We start from the raw sequence: 11,526 nt of genomic DNA on the forward strand, positions 1-11,526 counted from the left end.
CTCGAAACTTACCGTATCCACCGTGTTCAGCGGCATAATCGAGGCCCCGCCGAGGACTCTTGCGTTCAGTGACACTGAAATACTAGCGAGGAAGGTCGAACTGGACTCGTGACACCATCACCAGCACGTAACTTTCATTTCTCGAAGAGCCTAAAATGAATTCCGTTCCTCTGTTCACTAATATCTTGACGAGTTTAGAATCGCGAACACAAAGAAATGTAATAAAAAGTTATACAGCTTATACGAAAGATTGTATATTATACACGCGACGCACGGAAAAAAAAGAAACGAACGCGTTTCGATGCGAACGTGTTTCGGGTTTCGATTCGGGTTCGTCGCAGATCTGAGGAAATTTAACACCGCGTATCAATTGCCGTGCTGTTATTGCATACCGAAGCTTTACAAACAATCAATTGAAACTCGCTTTTGAAATGTTAACGTGTAAAGCTTTGCAAAACGATCAATTGATACTCATTGCTCTTAAAATACCAACACGCGCTGCGACACGTTGCAATTGAATTCTATACAATTCGCACTGTATACGATAGAAATGATTTATTTCACTAATAAAAACTATCACAGAGCTTGAAAATCGTAATATTTAAATATACAGGCCGACAATTTTCTATCCAGACTTTCCTTCAAAGTATTCCCATTTCGCTGTATACACTTTTGACAGCGACTCAATTATATGTATGTACATACATCTAATGTATCTTCGTTTATATAAAGGATAACATAAGACTTGCGCATTTAATTTTTTACCAGAATTCATATCTAGGAAAATAATAGCGATCTGTTGAAGGAAAAAAGTGATATTATATTATCTATGGAGAAAACATTTCAAGAAATAAGTCACTTTTCAACATTTTCAAATTCGAAGGAAGCTACTTATTGTGTGGTTTATACTTACCTGCTTTTATTACAATATGAAATTAACTGCAAAGATTTTTGGACTCAGAAGCCTCTTTTAATTCAACGACATGCAAAACGTGATGTTTCTGTGGATGATCGAAGGGATATATTACGTGAACATTTTTATGCAACACAGCTTTTGCTTAAAAAATACTGTTTATTGCAAAACAAGTTGCAGTTCTCTCTTTTAATGGGACATAATGTAAAATAAATATCATACATACAAATGTACACGCGTGACGTATCGCGCCAACGCACCAGTGATTGTACAACGATTCTTTTTTTACAGATTGAGTTTAATATGCTGTAGGATAGAATTTCTTTTCTCTTTTGAGTACCCCCTGACTACGGTGTTATCTAAAAGGAGGCTAAAATGTCGCTAAACGGAGTTCCAGGTTCCTTCGCGGCAGCTTCGAAAGTCTCGACAAATGCCTTCTTTTGAGATTCCTTGGATAGCTGAAATCGACAGATTATTGAATAAAAGGTAAATATATCGATGAGGGGAGTTCGACAGCGCGAGCGGGGCGGGCTCGCCTCATTGATATATTTACCAAATAAAATATTTATACACAAAGTAGCCAAGTAACGTTTGAGTAACCTACCTTGTGGTAAAAATCCGAAGCCGCTATGCACAATATTTTCTTGTCTTCATATTCGTACTTCCCTATCCTCGACTGGATATACGGAAATCTACCATGTTATAGCTAAGGAATCGTGTTACTTCCTTAAAGAAAATTAAATTACGTCGGCGAGAAAAGGATACAAAGCTCTCAACCAATGATTTGTAGATGCACTTATGAAGAAACAGGATAAGCACCAAGTCGACATTGCCATTGGTAAACTTTGAATAAAATTCGGTAAACTGAAGACCACCCAGTCCTGAAGAAGCTCCATTTCCGTGCAGGTACACGCTTTCTCACAGACCTGCGGTAAAAAAATCACATCGGGTCACATATTCGCAGATGCCTCTTACCTCGCAGATTGTATTATAATTCAAGACCTTCGATCAATTTGCGAACCTTAAAAACAACTGCCGCGAGTAATCTCGGATGCGGTTGCTGCGGGGATAGAAATTCCCCTATAACTTTGGTGAGGATCTCCGATGGCGGAAAGAAGTCTCCAAGGAGGCAGGACAGGACTGCGCACAGTACCTCCACTTCCATAGAGTGTCCCTTGCGGATCTTGTCGAATATCGCGGAGGTGCGTTCGATGGATCGAACCAGCGTCTCCGGCTCCACATCCGGCAGCGGTTCCTCGACGCCAGGCTGATTCAGCCGATCAGCCGCCTCCGTGTACATGCACGTCAGCAAAAGCTGCAGCGCCGGTAATGCGAGCAGAGGGCTGGGTTGCTTCAGTCGGTCTATCGCGACTTTAACGATCTGCTCGGCGACCTTGCCGACGACGCTCTTCGTCGCCACGAGCCTCTCAAGACCCTATCAGAACAAACAAATCGACAGTCCCCGTTATTACTTCCACATCGATCAGAGGCGAAGAATGCCGTGACACACCTGCAGTAGTGTCTGATGTAAACCGTACGAGATATTTTGGGACGTGACTAGAGAGAGGACTAATTCCAACACGGCTGGCGCTTCCGTGTCCGGCGGTGTGTCTTCCGCGTGCTCCAACAGGAAGAACACCAAAGCCCACATTACACCCTGATGTTCTTCGCTTTGACTTAGAATGCTGTACCGAAACAACAAATTAGATAACGGCCACAAAATAGTATCGGCAAAACTGAATGGAAGTCTCAATACTTGGTCAAGTAAAATAAAATTAGATCTCGTCTTGAATCACCTATTCGAATCCTGCGAGTCAATGTGCTTCTGTATGTACTCGATGGCCAGGGGATGTATAATATTCATCGTCTCCTCGCACTTGGCCAATACTGCGCTTTGTAGAAGGTATAAAGAACCGTGAAGCGCGGATACTCTGGAAGCTAGGAATACCGACTTTAAATTAACATCCACTATGCGCTTCACCTTATCCAACGTGTCCAAGTCCTACGAAGTAACGTTGGTTAGAAAGAGGAAGGGGATCTCGCTTTAGTAAATGAAATTTTAAGCGCGTACCAATGGCGTCAAAACGGCGGCGGCTTTGCATACGGAGACGGCCAGATATTGATGCAAGATCGCATTTTCCGCTGGATGAACCCTTGAAATTTCCAGGCACACGTCCAGCATCCACTGGTACTGCGATCTCTCGAGGAAGAGGTCCGATATGGCGAGAATCGACTTCATGATTTCCGTCAGCAGTTGCACGGGCGTGTTGGATTGCAGCGATGTCCAAATGGTGTAGTGCTCGATCAGAAAGCGCAGGCAGGAGTCCAGATCGAGGGAGGCGGACATCAGCGCGTCGTTCCGTCTGTTCTTCAAGTCGAGAACGGAAGCGTTCAACTTGTCCTCGTACAGATTGCACAGGGACCACAAGTAAGAGACCGATAGCTGGCTGTACATATATCTGTCGGAAACCGCGGTTCTCTCCACGTTGCCCCGCAGGAATATGTGGTCCAATTTCAAGCCATTCTTACTCTCCGCGCCGTTCATGTATTCGTACTTCCACAGGAGCAGCTCCTGTATCGCGAATAGCTTTTGGCAGCTGGTCTTGTGCACGGAAAGCTGGGGGTCCCTCGGATGATGGATCAGAGCGCTGGCGCCGGGATTACCGGGACACGGCAGCAGCAGGGTTTGCAGCAGTAATCTCGTTATCGCCTGAATCGCCAGGCTGCTTGCCTGGATCAGAGCAGCGACCTCGTCCGAGGGCGTGTTCTCGTTTTGCAGGAAGTTGAGAACGCTCAGGTACGCCATCCAGATCTCCTCGAATTGCGACCTGGACGTCCAGCCTAGCAGGTTTACCCGGTAGATAAACTGCTCCAGGACGTCCACCTCCTGCAGAAGGTTCGACTCGGACGACATCAGCGGGAAGTAGCACTTGGTGGGACCCGAGCCGATGACACGACAGCCGCGTTTCCACACCAACGGCGGCGTCAGGATGTAAGAGTTCACTAATGGCTGCCGACTTACGCTGATGACCAACGATTTGATCGTGTCGAATAGATACGGCGGGATATTTCTCGTGGTGCCAGTCGTCTGACACTTCTCGAGCCAGGCGACTATCGACGCCATTTGAACGCACGCCCGGGCGTAGTCCTTCGTGTCCTCGTCCTGGAGAGCCGGCTCCAGCGGCTGGCGGTCCATCGTCGGTAGGGGATCCGCCGTCGTCAGTATACTCTCCACGACCCTCGTCAGAGAGACCGCCGCGGAGCAGACCCAAGTGTGACGCGCGTTCTCACCGAAAATCTTCCCCGGTGGGGCGTGCCGCAGGATCTCGGCCGCGCAGGTCAGCGCGAGGTCCATGTCGTGCGGCCTCAATCTACGAGCACCCTTCCTGTCCGAATGGATCATCCAGTGCGCCAGTTCGAGGCACAGCATAGAGAACTTGGCGATGTCCTCTTCGAATTTCATGTCGATCTTCGCCACATTGTACTTGGCCAGTCTCGGTAACGTCTTCATGTAAATACTGACAGTTGGGATTATCGTGAAGAGGATCTCCCAATACATAGCGTCGCTCAGCAGCTCGGAGAATCTAGTCGCGTACTTGAGTTCCTTTCCGCTGCTATTTTCCGCCTCCGGATTGTAAATCTGATGTGGCTTCGGCACGAACTCGCAGATGTAATGAATGTGCTCCAACAAACATTGCTTGGCGGCGACGTACAGAGGACTAGCGTCGAAATAAAAATCCTTTTCGCTCTGCGCCTTCCCGAATTCCAGCTTTTGGCACTTCTCGACGGTGACTCGGGCCCCCAGTATCACGCAGTGTTTCAAGATCTTCAGATTGAACTCTTTACAGGAGAGGATGCTCAGACAGTCGTCCAAGTCCAGATCCTTCAATAGTTGCGCCAATTCCATGGGATTGTTGCCGGCGCTCGCGTGGCAGCATCGCAGTTTCACTTGAGACAGGAACCAATTCCGGTCCAATTGAATGGTCTTCACGGTGGACGGGTTGAACGGTCTGCACTGGTCGAGCTCCAGTGGCGACAGATCGTAATATTGTACAGCCAGCTTGTTCAGCAAGCTAACCAAACCGCCGTGTTTCCTCGCCAGCTTGGTGGTCTGCAAGATGTCCATGATCTTGACGATGTCGTCCTTGGACAACTGGTCCTTCACGTCCTCCGCGCTGGTGGTCAATAGTATCTCCACTCGGCGGCTGGCGATCTTCGCCGCCATCCTCGACAGAGCGAGATACTTGGTGGACAGAAGCCGCGGTATCAGGGTCATGATCACTGCGCCGCTTTGCGAGTGATGCGCGCCCTCGATGCACTGCAGCAGGCGCTTTATGAAACTGGGCTGCGATAAATCAGTGCACTTGGTCGCCACGGCCTGCACCAGCAGCCCGCTGGCCGCCGGATTCCTGTGTATCGCCGTGGTCAACAGGTCTCTCACAGGAGATTCGATGGCGACGTTGATCGCCTCCTCTATGTGGTTCACTAGCAGCCACGTCAGCGGCTCGACGTCGTTGAGATTCTCGCATATGTAATCACAGAACAATATGATCCCGCCCCTTCTAATGATCTGAATGTTTGTACTGCTGTTAATGCAATCGCGCATTTTCTTCCCGTTCGAGCGGACGTGATCGGACTTGTTGGTGCCCAATACTTTCGACCAGAAGGACATCTCGTTGTACCCCAACAGGATCATGAGATACGCCCATTGGCAGGTCACCGTCGGACACACGTTCCCGATGCTGAGCATCAAGTAGTTCAAGTCGTCGATGAGCAGCTTCTCCTCATCGGACACATTGCGCCCCTGAATCATCTGCATCGTCGCATTCGCCACTTTGCAATGACTGCCGGACTCAAACATGTGTATGCACAGTTGCAGGAAGAACGCGAATTGATGGACGAGGTAATTGTCGTCCGCCGTGTAATCGGAGAAGTCGACGAAGGGATCCGCGGACTTGTGATTTATCAGGCCGAGCAGACTGAACACCTTCGCGCTCACCAGATTGATCACCTTGAATATAAATCTAGCTAACACCTGCTCAGGCGGCATTTGGCGCGACTGGACGCTCGAGGCGTTCAACGGGTCCGCGCATTCGCGGGAGGAGGCGCTGCGGAGCGGCGACAGCAGATGCGACACGTCTGACACGCATACGTTGAGATCCGAGAGACGCGCCAGCATCGCCTCTTCCTTCGCGCAGGAGATCAGCGAGAGCAACACGACGTTGATCATACCTAGCCAGCGCTTCAGTTTGAGGATCGGAGCGGACGCGGGTATCGACGCGGCGAACAGTATCTTCAGGAGCGGATCCACCGGCCGGAAGACCGTGGGCGAGATCGCCGCGAACAATTTCACCAGCGCGACGTGCGCCTTCTCGGATTCTATTCTGAGCTTGCCGGCGGCCAGTATCGGAAGCACGGTATCCATCGTCAGTCTGGACCACCTGCGCCACTTCTCCTCGCCGTTACCGTCCCCGCTAAACCTGGACTCGGCCAGACAGAGCGCCAAGAGTTCGACCACCTCGTGGTATTCCACCAGACGCAACAGCATGGCTATTAGCACGTCCCTCGTCGTTTCCAGCTCCCGCTGCTCAACCACGCTCGAGCTTCCGTTACGGATGAGAAATATATCCTCGATGACGGGCGCGAGCGCGGGTATGCAGTGCGAGATTGCCGGCTGCCCGCTCGCCATCAGACCGTCGCACAATTGAATTATCTTCGGTATGCCTATTATCACCTTGGAATGATTCTTCTCGTACGACAGGTGCACCAAGAAATTGAACATTCTCGGCAAGAGATCCTCGGTTTGCTGCACGTGGCCCTCCTCGATAAATTCAAACTGCTTCAACACGAAGCCGATGAATATCTTGTCGGAGTCCAGCAGGCAATAATTGACCTTGAGCTGAACCAGCTGGCTCAGCAGCATCAGAACCTGGCATTGCAGCGCGATGTTACTCGTGACGGTGTACTGCTTCAGAGACTTAATAACCATCGGTTCGAAGAGCCGGATGAAAGACGCGACGGACGTCTTCTGGTCCGAGGATCGCACCAGGGTCTTAAACACCGACGAAAATTTACGGTCGCTTTTTCGGCGCAGCAATCCTATCCACCTGAAACCCAGAGAGGAGACGTGTCAGCCTGCGAACGGTACAGTTATCGAGGCATCGGGACGGTATCTACTCACCCGTTATCCGGCTCGTTCTCGCCCCTGCAATTATTCCCAATGCACTTGATCGTGTTCGCCATTTGTCTGGCGGGGTGTTGGAAGCACTGGTTATAAAAACCCCTGGCGTCATCTTGCAGTGTGCCGCACCGATCCGCATTCTTCTGCACGTCCAGCTCGCTCCACTGCGCGCACACGTTCGTGCCGAACAGGCACTTGAGCAGTTGCTGCACACATTGAACCGTTGCCGTTGGTGACAATACGACGGTGGTTTTTAGGTAACATAACACCTCTTCCGCTATTCTACCTGCTTCGTTGACGGACGCGATTTCGAGGATCTGCGAGAGAATGTCCAGCGTCGCGTTCAGCAGGGAAACGTACATCTCGCTGGCCTCGTGCTGCAGGGTGACCGAATAATTGGAGTGCGCCGCCTTCAGGATGTCGTGTATCTTGATGTAATGCGGCATGCCGACGAACGTTCCCGTCTGCTCCTTCCCGCTCTTCAAGCCGCCGATCTTCTCTCCCTTCTCCTTCGACTTTTGCTCCGACGTGACTTTCTTCCTGGGCGACAACGTTTGCGTGGACAAGGACGGCAACACGGGCTTGGCGCTCGCCTGCGTTATCTGCACCTCGTCGATGACGTGAACGAAAATGTTGAGGACTCTCGTGATGTGCGTCATCAGCACTTCCATGTACCTGTCCTTGCACGTGCTCCAAAGTTTCATCGGGTCACCGCCAGTCTTGAAGTTGCAGACGGCCAACCCGGATGCCAGATTACCGGCGAGGAGGATCAAGTGTCGATGCGTGGATAAGTCCAAGCTAATTGTCGACGACGTTAACAGCGGCAACGCCAGCGATAGGAGGCCGCTGCCCATCGGCGAGGAGATCATCTCGTTGACGAAATTAATGTCATTAGCGTCCTGTCGGTCGCTGTTCTTCTTAGATTTTTTCAGCAGCGCCTTCGGTAAGATGCAGTCCCACCCTCTGACGTAAACCGTAGTTGGATAAGCCTCGCTCAAACGGAAGAGGGTCTCGCAACACCCGTATATCAGGTACTTGGAAGAATGCACCGTTAGTATCTCCGTCAGGATATTAACTATACGGGATAGAGAGTACTCCAGACTAGAATCGTAATTCGCCTCGTTATAATAATTCAGAAATACAAAGGGCTTGATGGACGTGTTCACGAACGGCTTATGTTTGTCTTGGTACGACGACAGTTCCGAGATACTCGATGTTACCGCGCTTAAAAATTGTTGCGTGTATTGCGTCGCCTTTCTCGTAACGGTATCCTCTTGAGGGTGTCGGAAATATAAATGCGGAATACTCCTGAATAAAAAAAAAAGGGAAACGAACGTAAAACGATATTGTAAATCGAGTAAACAGTTAATCGCACAACCAGAAATGTATCTTACTTAACAATCGCGTCCGATGCAGCGTGTCTCACCCTTTTGTCTTGATCACCTAATAACGCTATTATAACATCGATAAAGTGTTCTTGGAATAATGATTGTCCTGTTATGTGTTCTATCGTAATATACGACAGCTTGCTCAGCAAGTTCGCTAATTTTACTTTCACGAGAAAATATGGATTTTTCATGAGCTTTGGCAACGCAGTTAGGATGGTAAGACCGTGTTCGTTGTCGATGGAATCTAGTAACTCTGGCAAGCAGAGGTTCAACGCGTCCAACGTTTGACGACACGTCGTCGCGGAATCATCGTTCAAGCCCTGTACATTCGACAGAAACAGACGTAAGTTAAAAAACTCTCGAGACTGGTGTCGTCTTTTATAAAACGTATAGACTCACTTTTAAAAGTAACTTTATCACGTCTTCCAACAATATACTTCCACGCCCTTGCTGAGCTAAACATTCCGTTTCGAAGTTCCGGAAGGAGCCGCCGTACTGAACAAATACAGACTTTAAAAAGATACCAATCACCACCGCCACGTTACCCCTGATCTGAGGATCTGAGTGATTGGCAAACAGCAAGATGTCTGCAATCAATTGGTCTGTCTCGTTGCAGCAGCTGGACTCTTTGGCCACGGTCATTGTAAACAAGTGCGGATAAAGTTTGAGAATGTAGCCCACGCATGTCAGAGCGAGTGACTTTACGCTAACGCGAAACAACTTGTCCGATATTAATTGTCCGGGTTTGCCCGCCAACAAAAAGGACGACACCAGGTAACGGCAGCAGAACTTAACAGGCATATCAGAGTCGGTGAAACTCCCGACGTCCATTTCGTACAACGCGAAATCCAGGGAGGACTTCTTAGGGGAAGCTAACGAGAGAGTAGTCTCCTCGGAGCAATCTTCCTCCTTCGTCGAGCGTTCACTTTGCAGGCTTGGATACGGCGCTCTCTCGGACTTTTCGATCTCGCTTCCGGCATCGCTGCCTTCGTCCGCGATCTCGTCTAAAAAAAAACAACAACAAACGAATTGAAAGCTAGCAAAACGTAAAATTGTCAGGTCGTGAGTTTGCACGCTCATTCTTACTGTCGGCGGTTTCGATTTTCAAGTGACAATAATTCTCCAACATCTTTTCTTTCGTCTCCGTCACGTCGCTCGCACACTCGTTCTGCGTTTGCGGATTACACCCGTCTGGCAGTGCCGTTTCCGTGTCCGCGATCCACTCTGCGCTTGGAGTAATCTCCGGAATCTCGGGCTCGTGCAGGTTCAAGATGGAATCCGAATTCCCGCCGTGGGCGGTACTCGCGCTCGAGATGCTCATGTGACCCAGCGATGGTAGACACGCGTTTTGATTTAGCATTATTCTGCTTTGCGTCACGCCCTCCAAAGACAATAAAACGGACACCAGCGGCTTCGGCGGCGCTTTCAGTAGTTGCGCCAAAGTCTCCAAAGCTGCGTTTATCACATTGTGATCAGAATGCCACTTTGTATAGTGCAGACACAGCTCGTAAATGTGTAACAAGTTATCTATCTGCTGCGTCTCGGTGTCTTGGGGCTCCGAGGGTTTGCATATGTAAGGTAAAATCACCCTCAGGCATCCAAAGACGCCTATAACGGTGGAGGAATGATCATCGGCGCTTCTCCCCGACATTATTACATCTGACAAGAATAAACATTGTTAATAAACGTATGCTGCCGCGTTGCAATCGTTCAGCGTACCTAGCATGTAATCCAGCACATAATTTAAAAAGAACTGCGGCTTCCTGCAATTTATGCACGTCGTCAGAATCATACTAGCTGCCGCCCTGCGGAAAACCGCCTGGGGGGAGGAGATATTTTCGAAGAAGGCCTTCAGCAAATTCTGAAACAGGATTCGGTCTTTCTCCAAGTGCTCGTGGAGGAATATAAGCTCCTACAATCGTACAACGACGGGGCGCTTACCTTGACATCCTTGTCTGTCATAAACGGCCCTAATACCTTGCAAATTAACGGCAACGACTGCGACAGCGTCTCAATCACGGTATCCTCCGAGCGATGCGCGACGATCACTATACACGGGACCAGATTCGACACGTACGCTTTACCCCTCGACGGGCGTATCATGTGACTCAGCAGGCCGAATCTCCAGAGCGCGGCCCTCAGTATGCGCGCAGGTCCGTTCCTCTTGATCTCGTTGTACAGCTCGATCTGGATCTTAACGACGTTGCTGTCGACCATCGCCTGGCAACGTTAAGTGCGTTTAATTTCTCGCTTCGCCCCATGAACGTCTACAACAGGGAAAAGCGCGCGGCGACGTACCCTTATGATCCTGTTGAGGGACTCGTCCGCGACCATCCTGACGTCGGACTCGTCGTCGTCGCAGAGCGCCAGCAGCGTCTCGATGGTGGCACTGAGGATCTGCGGGAACTTGGCGTTCTGTCTGACGGTCGGCGAGCATATCCCCTCGACGACGACCGCGCAGCACGACACCTTCTCCTTCCTGCGGAAACCCGCGTCAATAATTACAATAACATTGGTTAAACGTCGGCCCGACATCTGCCTGCATCGAGCCAACGTTGAGCCAACGCACCGCGGCGTCTACCGCACGGTCCGCACGTACCTGGCCCCGGGATCCGACGGGGCGTCCGACTCCCGGAGCGCGTTGAGCGTCTCCACGGCCTTCAGCACGGCGTTGAGGTGCGCCATGCCGGATCCTGGAAAACGGGGCCCCTCTTCGGCGACGGCCGCCTCAGATCACCGTGCGACTGGCGTACGACATCCCGGCCGGCCCCGGCCGCGGATCTACGACGACGGATCGTGACGCGACAAAACAACTACATCGCAACCGCGCGCTTGCCGCCGACCGCCATCGCCCGTGAGCTCGGGGGAGAGTGCAGCCAGTGTTCCCAGCCGTGAACGTTAGCACGGACGGTGCCGCGGCGGTGGGGATGGAGTGGGGATAGTCTGTCTGCGCGCGCACGCTCGCACACAAGCAACACGTCGTAAAAACGTGTGCGCTCGACGCTTGGCTACGACGTGTTGCTTGTGTGCGAGCGTGCGCGCGC

At 50.7% G+C, this 11,526-nt stretch overlaps 1 protein-coding gene across 1 annotated transcript; it reads right to left on the reverse strand.

Annotated features, from left to right (window-relative positions):
- Positions 1 to 1,052: 1,052 nt before the first annotated feature.
- Positions 1,053 to 11,455, reverse strand: LOC105560419 (huntingtin). Its single transcript, XM_012009541.1, has 15 exons — positions 11,082 to 11,455; positions 10,781 to 10,961; positions 10,424 to 10,702; positions 10,202 to 10,343; positions 9,569 to 10,141; positions 8,882 to 9,486; positions 8,489 to 8,802; positions 7,095 to 8,402; positions 2,985 to 7,020; positions 2,710 to 2,915; positions 2,424 to 2,598; positions 1,935 to 2,348; positions 1,679 to 1,839; positions 1,518 to 1,605; positions 1,053 to 1,371 (listed from the first exon to the last, which is right to left on the reverse strand). Exons 1-15 carry the CDS (start codon positions 11,165 to 11,167, stop codon positions 1,273 to 1,275), a joined length of 8,667 nt encoding a protein of 2,888 aa, XP_011864931.1. The 5' UTR covers positions 11,168 to 11,455; the 3' UTR covers positions 1,053 to 1,272.
- Positions 11,456 to 11,526: the final 71 nt, after the last annotated feature.

This window comes from Vollenhovia emeryi, unplaced genomic scaffold (genome assembly GCF_000949405.1).
Source record: "Vollenhovia emeryi isolate VEMERY1.0 unplaced genomic scaffold, V.emery_V1.0 DF939231.1, whole genome shotgun sequence".
NCBI classification, from domain to species: domain Eukaryota; kingdom Metazoa; phylum Arthropoda; class Insecta; order Hymenoptera; family Formicidae; genus Vollenhovia; species Vollenhovia emeryi.

Coding starts and splice junctions, on each gene's coding strand:
- LOC105560419 (XM_012009541.1), bottom strand. CDS start 11,167: ATGGCGCACCTCAACGCCGTGCTGAAGGCCGTGGAGACGCTCAACGCG. Junction 8,803..8,881: donor TGATAAAGTTACTTTTAAAA/GTGAGTCTATAC, acceptor TCGAATGTACAG/GGCTTGAACGATGATTCCGC. Junction 8,403..8,488: donor GCATCGGACGCGATTGTTAA/GTAAGATACATT, acceptor TTTTTTATTCAG/GAGTATTCCGCATTTATATT.